The following is a 15445-nucleotide window of genomic DNA, read 5'->3' on the forward strand; positions in this document are numbered from 1 at the left end:
TCACTCTACAATTTAGTGTTTTGGGTTTTTTTAGTGTTTATTTATTTTTGAGAGTGAGAGAGAGACAGAGTGTGAGAGGGGGAGGGGCAGAGAGCAAGAGGGAGACACAGAATCGGAAGCAGGCTCCAGGCTCTGAGCTGTCAGCACAGAGCCCGACGTGGGGCTCGAACTCACGGACCACGAGATCACGACCTGAGCTGAAGACGGGCGACCAACCGACTAAGCCACCCAGGCGGCCCTAGTTTATTTTTTTTTTAATTATTGTTTTAATGTTTATTTATCTTTGAGAGGGAACATGAGCCGGGGAGGGGTGGGGTGGAGAGGGACAGAGGATTCAAAGCAGGCTCTGCACTGACAGCGGCAAGCCCGACGCGGAGCTCGAACTCACAAAGCGCGAGATCATGACTTGAGCCAAAGTCAGACGGTCAACCAACTGAGCCACACGGGTGCCCCTACAAGTTAGTTTAGGGACGAGGCTTGGCCTGGACTTATGGATGGCAGAGTCACCACTGTGTAGATGGTATGTAAACCCTCGGGATGAGATGAGATCAGTGAAGGAGTGAGTGTAGGCAGCAGAGAGAAGAGGTTCAGGGATTGCACTTGGGGCCGTCTATGGTTGGGGTTGTCCCAAGGACTAAGTGACACAGCTCATGTTGGCATCAAGCATGTCACTTACAATGTCCTACCTGGTATTACTTGCTTGCAGCTGGCTTATAAAGCCCCCTCCTAGGCATTCCTTTTTCCTTATTATTTTTTTCTTCCGATTTTAATGTTATTTTCCAGTTGATTACTAAAATGATATGTATATATTTTACTTATTTAATCCCTGACTTAACCCTGTGAAGACAGCTACTACTGCTCTCTATTTTATCAAATGAGGAAACTGAGGAGCATGGGAGGGAAGGAATTTGCCCAAGTCACACAGTGTCTGTGCCAGAAGCAGGACTGGAAGCCAGACTCCCAGACTCCACACTCCTGCTCTTTTCATTCCTTCCCGCTGACCTTCAGGAAAGGGAGGCCTGGCTGGCTGCAGTAGGGCCTAACTAGGAGTTGATCCTGGCTAGCCCTAGTGTCAGGGACAGTGGCTGGCCTGAGGAGATGAACAGAGCGGCCTGGGGAAAGGCAGCCAGCAGGAAAACAGGCAGGGGCCTTGCTGAAAGGGGTTTGAAGGATGCTGGAGAGGAGGAAGGGGCCAGGATGTAGGGGTGGAAGGAGAGGGGTGATGCATTCGCATCTGCCCTGAAGCCAGTGGACCCTAAGAGTGGAGCCAGGTCTCCATCCTCAGAGCCGGGAACCAGCCTTGGGAAGGGAGAGTAAAAAGTATAGGGCCTTTGGTGTAAGCCCTTAGAGACCTGCCCAGGCTGTCCCTCCTTACCTAAGGCTGCCACATACCCAGGATGGGCAGAAGAGGGCCCAGTATGGAGACTGGGCTCCTGGAGGACACAGGTGATGCTGTTCCCTATGCCCTTGTGCTCATGACTTCAGCCTTGGGAACCGGATACGGGGGGCACAGGGCCCACCCCCTTCCCTGCTATTCCCAGTCCCTGGGCCTGAGGGCCCAGCACAGAGGGGGTTAAGGGCCCTGGAACCTTTGCCTGGAGGAGGGCGGGGGGGGGGGGAGGGGGGCGTGGGGAACTGTCATGAGGAGCCTCGTCTGGCCTGATAATCCAGGCTGCCTATCTCTTCCACAGCAGCTGTGAGGCAGACAGGTTGTCCTGGTGGGGAGGGAGGGAAATAAGGGTCTGGCTGATGGCGGGAAGGATTTGAGGAGGGAGGGACATCCAGGCTCCCTGGTGATCTTTTCCCATCCAATAGCTACCTTCATGACTGTGCCTGCAGACTGGAGATCGTGGCCCGAGTCTGGACATGGGGGTTCCCACTGACCCAGAGAATAGGAAGTGGGAGCTGGTGAACAGACTTAGGGAGGTGTTGATTGGAAAGTTTCTATTTCTGACTCACTATGTGCTTGGGCAGGTGTGCAGGGGTGCAGTATCGTGTGCGTCTGTAGAGGTGTCTGAGTGAGCGCACGTGCCCACGGGTACATGCCCCTTTAAGGGGGCGGGCGAGTGGGGAAAGCTCACTGCAAAGCCAGAAGAGAAGGAACCTGGCATTTGTTGAGCCCCTGTCATATGTGAGCCAGGCTCTTCTTAGAAATTTTCACCTCTCCTGTCGCATTTCATCGACACAACAACCAGGAAAAGAAAACATTTTAAGCCCATTTATCTGATAAGGAATTCAAGGCTCCGAGAGCAGGGCAAGGGCCCAGGCACACCTAGCAGGTAGTGACGGGAGTCCAGGGTCTGACAAATCCAGAGCTAAGCTTTTCCCTTTTGGCTCTGAGCCCATCCTGGGCAGGTGGTCTGGAAGAAAAGCAACAGGTTCTCGTTCAAGCCAAGGATGATGTGTAATTTCAGGGCCTGTGAGCTCCACGCAAAGGCCTGGCTCACAAGCTGTAGGAGTCAGAAGAAAGAGGCTTATTGCTGGGTTGGACCTGCCGGGGAAGAGGCTTACAAAGGGGTTGCACGTGGGGGACCTGGCTGGTAGAGCCAGTCGGTAGAGCACTAGAGCACATGACTCTTGATCCCGGGGTGGTGAGTTCAAGCCCCACACTGGGTGTCGAGTTTATTTAAAAATAAGTTAGGGGCACTTGGGTGGCTCAGTCGGTTGAGCGTCCGACTTCAGCTCAGGTCACGATCTCGCGGTCCTTGAGTTCGAGCCCCGCGTCGGGCTCTGGGCTGATGGCTGAATGGGGGGGGGCGGGGCTTCCTACACGTTCTTTCACTGCATCTTCCCAAGGATCTTGTGAGGTAGGGATTATTGTCATCCTCATTTTATTTTATTTTATTTTTAATGTTTATTTATTTTGGGGAGAGAGAGAAAGTGTGCGCCTGTGGGGGAGGGGCAGAGAGAGAGACCGATCTGAAGCAGGCTCTGCTCTGGCAGCAGAGAGGCTGATGCGGGGCTCAGATTCACGAACTGTGAGGTCACGACCGGAGCGGAAGTCGGATGCTTAACCGACTGAGCCACCCAGGCGCCCCGGTCATCCCCCATTTCAGAGATGAGGAGACCAAGACGCAGGGAGACGAAGCAAAATGCTCAGAAAGACATTACTGGTAAGTGGCAAAACTCAGGTCTGATTCCGTTGCCTTTGAAACTCAAAAAGGCCCCACAGACACACGCACAAAATCAACCTCATTTGTAGCAAGTTTGTGCACAGAGCGCAGAGTCTGGAGTCTAGAGAGTAGTTGTAGTCCTGCCTCATCTCCCAATTTACTGTATCACTCAGGCCTGGGCAGCTCAGTTTGTTAAGTGTTCGGCTCAGGTCATGATCCCAGGGTGGTGGGATCGAGCCCCTCATCCGGCTCTGTGCTGAGCATGGAGCCTGCTTAAGATTCTCTTTCTCCCCTCTCTTTCCCTCTGCTCTTCTCCACTCCCTCACGCTCTAAAATAAAATAATACAAAATAATAAAATAAAATCTTAAAAACAAATAAAATTGGGGGCACCTGGGCGGCTCCGTCAGGTGAGAGTCTGACTTTGGTTCAGGTCATGATCTCACGGTTTTTGTGAGTTCAAGCCCCGCATAGAGGTCTCTGCTGTCAAAGCAGAGCCTGCTTCCGATCATCTGTCTCCCTCTCTCTCTGCCCCTCACCCATGTTGTCTCTCTCTCTCTCTCTCAAAAAATAAACGTTAAAAAAAATTTGGGTGCCTGGATGGCTCAGTCGGTTAAGCATCCGACTCTTGATTTGGGCTCAGGTCATGATCTCACGGTTCCTGAGTTCGAGCCCTGCATCGGTCCCCTCGCTGATAGCGTGGAGCCTGCTTGGGATTCCCTCTCTCTGCACCTTCCCCTGCTCATGTTCTCTCCCTCTCTCAAAATAAATAAACTTGGGAAAAAAGTAATTTTACTAGCTGAATCTATTTTTTTAAGTATGCGTGCTGTGTATCTCTGTGTGTATATGTCTCTGTATATGTGGGCGTTACATACGTGTGCTGTGCACATGTGTGTCTGCGTGTCTGTGGGTTTCTGCTGCTGCCTTCCTGTTTTTCCTAGGGTCATGGGTTCCCAGATGCTGAGAGGTAGAGGAACCCTGAGGCTTTGGGGGTGATTTTCTCCCCTTCTCTGGGCCTCAGTTTCCTCTCCTACAGAAATGGATTACTTGAATTCCATGATTTCAAAGGATTCTTGCAGATCTGACCATCCTTAACTTTGTTATTCACCATATGGTCTAAGGACTTCATCCAGGAAGGTCAGAATAAAAAAGTCAAGGGCTTGACGCTACTGTGGCAGGGATTGGAATGAGACAGGAGAAGGCAAAGTTCCCAGACCAGTCCACATTGGCCTCAGGAAAGTCGTGCTTCTTGATCTGAAGCAAAAGCTCTTAGAATGCAAGACCACGTCCAAGGACCTGGATTGTGCCCTCCATCGCCATGCTGGCCAGGGAAGGGGAAGCGTCTCCATGTGACTTGCAGAAAGGAGGCAGAGGGATGGAAGGGCAGCTATCCAGGAGACAGCTCTGGGCGGGCAGTGTCCTCAGGTCCTACTGTGGTCCCTGCAGGCTCCTGATAAGCAGAGGCCTCCACCCTGATAGCCCCGAGTCTGCTTATCAGGGTCCCCAGACTACCCCACCCAGGCTCAGACTGTGTTTCAGCCCACACCCTGATGACAGCACCCTCCACCCCAGCCAGGGCCACAGCCACAGGATCTCTGGTTGGCTGAAATATCTCTCTTTTCTACCTCCAGGACCCTGGTTTCTGCCCATGTTCACCCTTGGTCTTGGGACTAAGCAGGGACTAGGCAGAAGCCTAAGCAATGAGTGGCGTAAATCTTGGCCTTGGTGCGTGAAGCCTTATTGTCTGTGGGGTCTCCGAGTAGAGGTGGCGTGGCAGCAGGAGTCACAGGACAGGAAAGGGGGCAAGGAGCAGACATAGCGATAATTTCTCACCTGGACAGAGTGCCTGGGTTTGTAAAGGTTCTTCAGCTATATTTCTCAATTCTTACAACTCGGTGAGCTATGTGTTGCCACCAGAGTCCAGGGAAGTGGCACTCTGCCCCTAGTTACGCAGCTAGTGAGTGCGACAGAGGAAAGAAGGAGGGAAGGAACCGGACACTGGCTGCACAGGTGCTAGGTCAGATCTGGGAGTTTGAGATGAGCACTCACAGCATCCTTGTAACCACCATGTGAGATAGGTGTGGCCCGCTCCCACTTTACACATGTGGGAACTAAGCTGAGAGCACTCCGTCCAGAGTCACAGAGCTGGATGCAGTGGACTTGGGACTGTCACTCAGGGCCTGTTATTTCTTTTCAAGTTTATTTATTTGAGAGAGAGACAGAGACAGAGACTCCACTGTCAGCGTGGAGTCCAACTCGGTACTCAGACCCATGAACCGTGAGATTATGACCTGAGCCAAAGCCAAGAGCCAGATGCTTAACCGACTGAGCCACCCAGGCGCCCCTGGGCCTGTTATTTTTAAACCTGGGCTCTCTCAAGGGCCTCAAGCAGCTTTTAAGAATATTCTATGAGGGCCACCCGGCTGGCTCAGTCAGTAGTGTGTGTGACTTGTGATCTTGGGGTTGTAAGTTCGAGCCCCATGCTGGGTGTAGAAATTACTTAAAAATAATAAAATTGAAATTAAAAGTTAAAAAAGAATGTTCCACGAACTTTCGGATGTTCACCCACCCCTGCTGTTGCTCATCACTTGCGGCCTTCGGTGAGCCCCTGTGGGGAGGAGGTGAGATGGGAACTAGCTTCTTTGAGTCCCTCCTGGGGGCAGCACTAGCCTCATGCTAAGTGCTTTGCCAGCGGCTAGTCACCCAGCTCACAGCTCGGGACTGAGGACCGTGCTTATTGCTGTGGACAGAACACGAAGGGTCTGACAGAGAAGGCTCGCCTGGGAGTTACAGCTTTGTCTGCCGGTCTCCCCAGGCCAAAGTTTCTCTCCTCCCCCACATCACGCTGAGCTTAGCTCCATGTCAGACATTTGACACGCATGTTTATTTATTAGCCACTACTCCGTGGTGGAGATACGTTGGCGAACAAACCAGGCTCTCATGATTATTTGCTAAAGTGAATAATCACACAAATAAATGAGCCCATAACAGGGAGAGTTAACTAGCCAGGGAAGACTTCCCTGCAGAGGTGATACTTACATATGAAGAGGGAATAGGAGTTAGACAAGAAAGGAGGGAAGGTTATGCCAAACAGGGAAGAGCAGGGAGCCTGGCTGCCTCCATCGGTGGAGCAGGCAACTCTTGATTTTGGGGCTGTAAGTTCGAGTCCCATGGTAGGTATAGAGGTTACTTTAAAAAAAAAAAAATATTGGGGCACCTGGGTGGCTCAGTGGGTTAAGTGTCTGACTCTTGACCTTGGCTCAGGTTAACATCTCACGGTTCGTGAGATCGAGCCCCATGTCGGGCTCCATGCTGATCGCATGGAGCCTGCTTGGGATTCTCTCTCTCTGCCCATCCCCCCCAAAGATAAACTTAAAAAAAATATTTTTGGGGGGAGAAAGAGAGAGTGAGAGAGAGCGCATGAGCAGGGGAGGGGCAGAGAGAGGGGGACAGAGGATCGGAAGCAGGGTCTGCACTGACAGACTGACAGCAGCAAGCCTGATGTGGGACTCAAACTCATGAACCGCAAGATCATGACTTGAGCAGAAGTTGGACGCTCAACCAACTGAGCTACCCAGGCACCCCTAAAAAATCTTTAAAAAAAAACCCAGAACAAAATAAAACAAAAAAACAGAGGGAAGAGCACGTGCCAACATTCTGTGACAGCAGGAAGCACGACACCTCCAAGGAACTAAAGGGTTTGGTCTCTCCTCCCATACCCCATCCTGGCCGCATCTGCCCCTGCAGAGGAGGGTATAACTACATCCCAGCATACAGACCAGACTGTCTAGGATGGGGGCTAGGGGGGAGCAGAGAAGCAGATATGTCCTCCAGTATGGGGTCTAAAATAACAGAGACCCTGCTTGAGGGAAGGGTCTACTCCAGGAGTCTCGCCTTCCCCAGAGGCGAGAGAACCGAATACTGCCAGGCTCTCACTGAGTCTTGAGCTCTCAACAGGCCCCTACCCATTCTCTCTCTTTTTGAAAAAAATTCTTGTAAGTTTATTATTAAAAAAATTTTTTTAATGTTTATTTATTTTTGTGGAAGAGAGAGAGACAGAGCACAAGCAGGGAAGGGGCAGAGAGGGAGACACAGAATCCGAAGCAGGCTCCAGGCTCTGAGCTGTCAGCACAGAGCTCGATGTGGGGCTCGAACCCATGAACTGTGAGATCATGACTTGAGCTGAAGTTGGATGCTCAAACGACTGAACCACCCAGGCGCCCCTAAGTTTATTGATTTTGAGAGAGACACAGTGAGTGGGGGAGGGGCAGAGAGAGAGAGTGGGACAGCAGATCTGAAGCAGGCTCTGAGATGACAGCAGAGAGCCAAACTCGGGGCTCGAACTTGAGAACTTCAAGATCGTGACCTGAGCCGAAGTTGGATGCTCAACCGACTGAACCACCCAGGTGCCCAGGCCTCTACCCATTCTCATGCTGGCTCTCAGAAGAGCTTGGAATTCACCTGCCCTCAAATCACCAGCAGAGCCCCACCCTGCCTCCTGCCCCCACACCCAGGAAAGCTTGCCATGGCGGAGGTGGGCAAGAGGTCTGACTGCCTAAGTCTAGTCTCCTTGGGCTCAACATAAATATAGGCAGGGGCCCGGGAACTGAAATTTAAGCCAGAGCTTTTCCCAAGAATTCAGAGATCCAGCTGTCAGGACCCTCCCTGCTTTACAGAGGTTCAACTAACATTCCCACTACCACCACTGCTGCTGCCACTGTCATGGTCAACAACAGCCTCCACCAGGGATGGGGGGGGGGGGGGGGGGAGGTCTGTTCTCCCTCTGCCCAGGCCCAGCAGATAGATGACCAACTTCATTGGGGATAGGAGCGAAGCGCAGATCCTAACCTTAGCAAGGATACTAGAAAGGGCCTAATAAGGAGAGGGGATAGAGACCCTTGTTCCAAGGGGTCCAGCAGGGAAAGGGTTAAGAGGAGGGGCTCTCTAGAACCCGGGAAAGTGCCCCACCCAGGGGAGGGGCCAGTGGATTAAAAAGCAAGCAGTTTGCGTGGAGAGGCAAGGACAGGGCCTCCCTACCTCTAGAGGCCTCCACAGTCTGCAGTTCCAGCTCCAGGTAAGTGCCCTCTCCTGGGCCTGTCTGCTTGTTGGTGTGACCACAGGGAAGCTTCTGCCTCATTACATCATCTCTGGTTTATTTAATTCTGGTGCTGGGTCCCCGAGGAGATCTCAACAGACCTGAGCTTTACAGGGTTCTCCAGGCCAGTCCCCTTGCCTATGCAACTTGGGCCGCCCTTGACCACAGTATCAAGGGGTTGCTGGCTCAGGAGCTATGGACCAGGGAGGGGGAGATCTGGGTGTCTAGCACTGGCCTATCCTGCTCTGCCCTTGGCCCCTGGCTCTCCCTGCCACAGTCCCCTGTGCCTGCTGCAGGATCCTGGCTGGGATATCATCATATACTGTAAGTTTGCGATGAGATACTACAGTATAGATGATGTACTAGTCCGGGTACCCCCAGCTCTGGAGCCAGACGAGGAGGGCAGGGGATGCTGCAAACCCACGGGGCTCGCCGCTCAGCCTATCACAGCCTGCTGACCGCCAAGACACTTGGGAATGGCGAGGAAACCGTTACCATTACTGAATTTAGTAATGGTAACGGTTCTCTTGCTGCACCCAGAAAACGTGCCAAGAAGAGAGCTCAGGACCCCGGAGTGGAACACTGGAAGGGAGGGAGACTCCAGCTCAGACAACGGGGTGGGGGTGAAGGAACGGGTTAAGTTTTCTCTTTCTTATTCTAAAGAAATAAAGATGAGAACCAGTATGCTTGTCTTTCAACTTTATTGGAATTCGAGACTAGGGGGAGGGATGGGGCGAGAGGCACTATCTCACTTAAGACCCATAAGTCCTTACACATGGTTTCAAGGTAGAGGAACTGAGGGGATAAGAAAAAAAAAAACAAAAAACAAAAAACAAAACCCCTCTCTGCTAACAAATGGCACCTGAGAGAGAAACTCTGGGTTCATTGCCAGCTGGAAGCAGTGTGGTATTGTTCCCACCAAGGAACCAACTTCTAGACCTAAGCAGCGGAGGCCCGAGGCAGAGGAACTACCTGAGAAATGAGCTAAGGTCGGTTCCTTCCTTCAATGGGAAAAATGGCCAGGCAGGGGCTGTGCAGACTCAAGCAAGGTCAAGTTAGTCAGGAAGTGTCCATGCCCCTTACCAGTCCCTGCAGGGTCTGAGCAGGAACCATTCTGATCAGTGGCTCCTGCCAGCAGCTTTGATGCCTTGGGAGAGGGAGCAGAGTGGTCACTTGAGAAGCTTCACAGAGAGGCGGAGCCGAACATCGCAGAGGAAGATGTCCATGAGGTCGCGGCCCACCTCCTGTGCAATCTGGGAGATCAAGTGCCCCTTTGGACCAATGAGGATCTTCTGAGGGAGGAGCAAAAGAGAGGGCCATGAGGCTGCTCTCGGGGCTCTAAGTGCTAGAGGAGAACCCCTGCTTAATAGACCCCTAGTCCCTTCTCCAAGCTTAATCCAGCTTACCACATGAGATTCTTTGGGCACCAGAAGCTTCTGTTCGATCACCAGCTCCCCGCTTGGCCCTTCCTCCCACACCACTGTCCTCTGCACAGGGAGATACCATGATTAGTCAGACAGGCCTATACCCCTATCTCTCTGGGCCCCAGATAGCCTATTCTGGGTATGTGGCTGAAGAGCCCCTAGACCCCTTCATTGTGCCTGCACCTGCTGCACATTGTAGGGTATCTCCTGGGGCAGGTGCTCTAGTAGCTTCTCTCGGATGGTGTTGGCACAGATCTCCTCAGGTGTCTGGCTGGTGAGGACTCCGCTGTGGAACTCCCAGGGTCCTGGCCGGGCCTGTGCCAGGAGGTACTGCTGTGGGTACAGAGAGGGTACGTGGGGCAGCTCAGTCCCAACCAAGACTTTCCTACCTACTCACTCTTACTTCCGGGAGGAACTGTGAGGCTTGTCTTCATATGTGGAAATCAAAGGACAGGCTATGGCCAAGGCCAACTGACCTTTAGTATTTTCACATCTTCCTGGCTTAGGGCAGACAACATGAAGATTTCCTGGAAGTGGGGCCAGCCAATCTTCTGAGGGCCTCCCACAGACTGTGTGTTTGGGCCCTTAGCTGCGGGGCCCGGGCGATGAGCGCCGGCCTGTGAGCGAACAGCCTCCCTCATCTTGAGCTTCTTGCCATTGACCACACCTTCAGTGAGGGCTGCTGTGAGCTCCAGGAGAATGGACTTCTGCTTCAGGCAATCTACCTGGGCATGGGGGATGGGCAGAGGGTGGGGAGGTAGTGAGATGGGCACCTGGGAAGAAAGTAGACCCCTCCTTCAGGTAGGTGGTGCTCACCTTGTTCATGACAAGGATGCTAGGGACTTGGGAGAACTGGGTCAGGCACTGGAGCACTTGGGGGCTGAGCTGGTTCCGAGTCCACTTGTCTGAGACGTCCACAAGAACCACAACTGGAAGTTGGCAGGGTGGGGAGGAGGACAAAGATATGACCACTCTTTCTTCACCCCCCAAAAAGATCCATGATATGGGCTCTGGCCAACCCCCATCCCCCAAACTACCAGGAATGAGAGAGGCCATGACCATGTAAATTGGGCTTCAGATTCCCATCATGAGTCTAACCCATATCAGCAGATTCCATGCTCTTCCACGGATCTTCCAACAAAGAAAGCTCCAGATGGTGCCTGAGGGACAAACATAGGTCAGGAAGGGTTTTATGACTGATGTACTCCTGAGGAGGAAGAGGGTATAAGGGGGTTTTCCAGTCCCTATGACAGAATCTCCCCGCCCTCTCCTCAACACCTTTCCCTCTACATACCCATTTCCACAGCTATTACCTTTTTTGTTTAACAGGGCTGATGAGACCAGGTGTGTCAAGTAGAATCTAAAATCAGGAAAGAGAGATGCCCAGCCCCCCAGATGGAACACTTATGACTGGTGAGCGAGAGAAAGGCCATCCTTGATGTCAGGAGCCTGCCCCCATTCTTGGCCAAGCTGACTTTAGATTTTCACCCTCCAGCTTTGTTGTTGTTCTAGATGGGATCCAAGAGAAAGATGATGACTGTGAATATGTAGATTAGAAAGGAGTGAAGAGGGAATGAGATCTTTCTGACTAGATGCCAGAGATGGAAGGTAGAGAGAGAACTGCATGAGGCCTAATGGCCCTTCCCTCAGAGAAATGAACCTAAACATCATTTTCTTCATGTCTAACTGTAAGGGGGACCCTCTTAGGTTCACCCTCTGTCCTATTTGCTGGACTCCCTTTGCAGGTACCCACCACCTGAGCTTCCTTTTCTGTGATGATCCCCAGAGCTTGGCAACGAGTGGTGTGCACCTTCTTGGACACAGGGAACACCTGCCAGAAACAAAGAAGTCCCAAGTGAAATCCCAGATTCCTCTAGAACAATCCATAAACAGAAAAGAAGTGAGAGATGAAAAGGGGGTTAAAGATTGAGCATACTTTTCGGCCCAGCAGCTGGTTGGAGAGTGTTGACTTCCCTGCATTCGGAGCACCCAGGAGGACCACTCGTAGGACCCGGGGGTTCTCGGGCATATCAGGACGATGGACCAAGAGGAGATCCTGTTCATCTGTGTGGGGGGGGTAGGAGGGGAGTGAGAGGTAATGCAATATGGATCCTGTCAGGTACTCAGTCCTACCCACCCACAGAGGAAGTAAGGAATATAAGATTAGTGTACCATGTTGAAGCTGAGACCTGGCTTTGAGATTTAGTTTGCCCGTTAATTTGTTTATGTAATTTTATTAAGTTCTCTAACTTCTCTAAGCCCCTTAGTTTTCTCACATGTAAAATGGAGATAATATTAAACAACACCTACTTTTATAACCTTCTTTTCATGGGGCACCTGGGTGGTTCAGTCAGTTAAGCGCCCGACTCTTGGTTTCAGCTCATGATCTCACAGTTCGTGAGTTCAAGCCCTGTCAGGCTCTACAGTGACAGTGCAAAGCCTGCTTGGGATTCTTTCTCTCTCCTTTCTCTGTCCTTCCCCTGCTTGCTCTCTCTCTCAAAATAAATAAACATTAGAAAAAAAAAAAAAACAACTTTGGGGCACCTGGGTGGCTGTCAGTTAAGCATCTGACTCTTGATTTTGGTTCAGGACATGATCTCACCGTTTGTGAGTTCAAGTCCAGCATCGGGCTCTGCACGGACGGCATGGAGCCTGCTTAGGTTTCTGTCTCCCTCTTTCTCAAAATAAATAGATAAACTTAAAAAAAAAATAACCTTCTTTTGGCAATTGTGTAAAAACAATCAGCATGATGCCTGGCACTTAATATTCAACTACTGTGTGGAACTGTACTGTAGTTGTGCCTGGTAAATCTATGTACATGTATGAAAGTACATCTAGATCAGATAAAGCGAGAAATCCCTCCAGCTCTGACAGTCTCACCTTATTAAGGGTGTTATGAAGGCTCTGCAAGCTTTCTCAGTATTTCTAAGTAGGAGTCCCTTATGCATTACAATTACCAGTTTTTGTATCCAGACTCCCCACCAGACTGTAGTCTATGCTACTTGAAGATCAGAGAGTGCTGTTTCCTGGGTATAACTCAGTCTCTTGACAAGTAGATGGGCACTAATCGGATCGAGTTTGCTTCCCAAATCCGGGCAGAGAGCCACAATTGTGCTTTGCCCATGGCCCTGCAATCTCCTGCTTTTTGTAAGCGTCTCTGATTGTGATCCTCTGGCTCCAAAAATTTTAGAACCTGGTATTTCTCTCCTGTGAGATCCTTCACGGCTCGCCTCTCTTTGGGACCTCGAGATCGTTTTCCATAATATAAGACCAAAGATGATATCCCCAGAGAGTTTCCCTGACCCGGAACTTTAAATGCTAAAACTGTGACAGTCCGGGACAAGCTATCTGGGCCCTTTACCTCTGTGTATGGACACGGCGGGAGGATGAGAAGTCAACGAACTGTCTGGCTGAGAGAGTCCGAGGAAGCGGTCCAAGGCTGAGCTCTGGCCATAACGGCGAGAGGCGGAGGCCAGACGGGGACCAGAGAAGGCGGCGCCCGCGAAACAAGACACGCACCTCCGCTGACAGTCCAAGAGCGAGAAGAGGCCGGTCACCCACCCCCTCGCGGCGTCTGGGCCCAACTGCCGGACCCCTAACACCGCCCGAAAGAACATAGCAGCGCGCCGCCCAGGAGCAACCATTACAGCCGCAAGGCACTCCGGGAACTGGCCAGAAACGCACCTAAGATTGAATAGAGCAGTGGAAAAGCGAGCACGAGAGAGCTAGATGGGCCCAGAGAGCGGAGACGCACGGGATGCTGGAGGTGGGATGAAGGAGAAACTGCTTTGGAGACTGACCGAGGCTAAGGAAAATCTGTATTTAGAATTTGTGTAAACATGATGATTGTTTTGGACTCCTATACACAGACTGCTTTCTTCTTCTCCTGCCAAAGTTTTGTAAAAGGTTCTTCTAGCCCTGCCTCCTGGGCGACTACATCTCCCATGAGGCCTAGAGGAAGAAATCGTTCTCTTAGCGCAAAACTTATCGCGGCTGGAGAAACTGACGCATCTAAGGAGGAAAGGTCGTGGAAGCCCGAGCGGGTGCTGTTCCGCTGTCCCCCTAAGGGCCTTTTTAGTTTTCTCTAGCCTCAGGCTTGCAGGATCCTCTCCCAGTGCCACCCCTGGCTTGGTCTAGCGGTCGGCAGCGGCCTCCATTGCCACCCAAGGAGTAGTCAGTCCGTAGGTCTGTGTTTCCGAGGAGCAGCAGACGCGATTTCCCTTCTGTAAACCTCCATAACTATCTCATCTCAGAGACCATTCCTTTCTGGAGAAAAAACAGAGGGTCTGTAAAGGGAGAAGCTGCTCAGACACCTACAATTCCCCAGACTGACTCAGCGGCCTGCAAAACTTGGTATATCTTAGCTGTTTGTGGCCTTAAGCCTTATTCATCCTTTGAAGCCTCTGGATTAAACTCGAAATTGAAGAGAGAGAGAGAGAGAGAGATGTTGGCGGGGATTGGGGGAATGGGGATTTACTCAGCATATGCTATGTACAGGCCATGTCCAGGTGCTGGGGATACATGAATGAAGAAAATGGACAAAAGCTTCTTATCACAGGACTTGTGTCCTGGGGACTGTGGTGGGAGGGTGGTGAGGGAGAGAGAGAGAGACATTTGTTAGTGACCTGACAGGAACTGTTCAGTATCATGGTCTGGGTGAAAACCTAAATAGAGTGTATTTAAGAGAGAATGAGAGGTGGGGGCCCCTGGCTGGCTTAGTAAGTAGAGTGTGTGGCTCTTGGTATCGGGCTTGTGAGTTTGAACCCCAGGTTGGGTTGGGCCAGAGTTTTATTTATTTTTTTAATGTTTATTTATTTACTATTTTTGAGAGAGAGTGTGTGAGCAAGAGTGGGGGAAGGGTAAAGAGGGGTGGGGAGCGAGAATCCTAAGCAGGCTCCATGTTGTCCGTGCAGAGCCTGATGCGGTGCTCGAACTCACAAATTGTGAGATCATGACCTAAGCTGAAATCAAGCTTCCCGATGGTTAATGGATGCTTAACTGACTGAGCCACCCAGGCACCCCAGGCTGTAAAGCTTTAAAAAAAAAGATATAAAATCTTTCTGGGGGAGCAGAGCAAAAGGGAATGGTAATAGAAAGGGGGGAGAGAGAAGTGAAGTTAAAGGCTTTTCTTTTTTTTTTAAACATTTTTTTTTTTTAACATTTGTTCATTTTTGAGAGACAGAGCATGAGCAGGGAGGGAGCAGAGAGAGAGGGAGACATAGAATCCGAAGCAGGCTCCAGGCTCTGAGCTGTCAGCACAGAGCCCAACTGCCTGCCTGCCTGCCTGCCCCTGCAGGGCTCGAATCCACAAACGGAATCCACAAACTGTGAGATCATGACCTGAGGGGAACTCAGATGCTTAACAGACTGAGCCACCCAGGCACCCCTAAGGCTTTTCTTTTTTAAGATCAGAGATTTTTTGTTTGCTCATGGCATTGACAAGGTAGAGAGGAGAAAATTGATGATATAAGACAGAAAGGAGAGGATTGTTGGGAGGATGGTGGAAACCAAATGACTGGGCTGCTCTTTTGGGAATGGCAGTGGAGTGTCCAGAGAAGCCCTGAGTGACACAGGATTGACAGAGACTGGGCAGCCAAAAGCACTGGTGGTTTGCAAATGGCGCCAGGCTCCAGCTTTCAGGCTGCCTGCTCTGTTAGTGGAAGAAATAACCTTTCTGGAACACGATATTCTGGATGTTCTTTGGGCACCCATATGCCCAAAGAACAAAATATCACTAAATATAGGACAGCTGGCAATCAGAAAAATATGAATATTCTTTCATCAACAATAAGGTGAAATTCAACTGCAATTTCAA

The 15445-nt window shown here is 51.1% G+C and overlaps 1 protein-coding gene and 1 long non-coding RNA gene across 2 annotated transcripts; one reads left to right on the forward strand and one right to left on the reverse strand.

The window, feature by feature from the left end:
• Nucleotides 1-8138: 8138 nt before the first annotated feature.
• LOC109251831 (uncharacterized) lies at nt 8139-9044 on the forward strand. Its single transcript, XR_002073720.2, has 2 exons — nt 8139-8185; nt 8747-9044. It is a non-coding gene; the product is annotated as an uncharacterized LOC109251831 (long non-coding RNA).
• ERAL1 (Era like 12S mitochondrial rRNA chaperone 1) lies at nt 8891-13296 on the reverse strand. The gene is made up of 10 exons (XM_019423743.2): nt 12992-13296; nt 11567-11694; nt 11384-11461; nt 10944-10990; nt 10729-10790; nt 10447-10559; nt 10107-10355; nt 9814-9963; nt 9613-9693; nt 8891-9498 (listed from the first exon to the last, which is right to left on the reverse strand). The coding sequence occupies exons 1-10, from the start codon at nt 13272-13274 to the stop codon at nt 9376-9378; spliced, it is 1314 nt and encodes a 437-aa protein (XP_019279288.2). The 5' UTR covers nt 13275-13296; the 3' UTR covers nt 8891-9375.
• Nucleotides 13297-15445: the final 2149 nt, after the last annotated feature.

The sequence above is a fragment of the Panthera pardus genome, unplaced genomic scaffold (genome assembly GCF_024362965.1).
Source record: "Panthera pardus isolate Hobbes unplaced genomic scaffold, ASM2436296v1 HiC_scaffold_3, whole genome shotgun sequence".
NCBI lineage: Eukaryota > Metazoa > Chordata > Mammalia > Carnivora > Felidae > Panthera > Panthera pardus.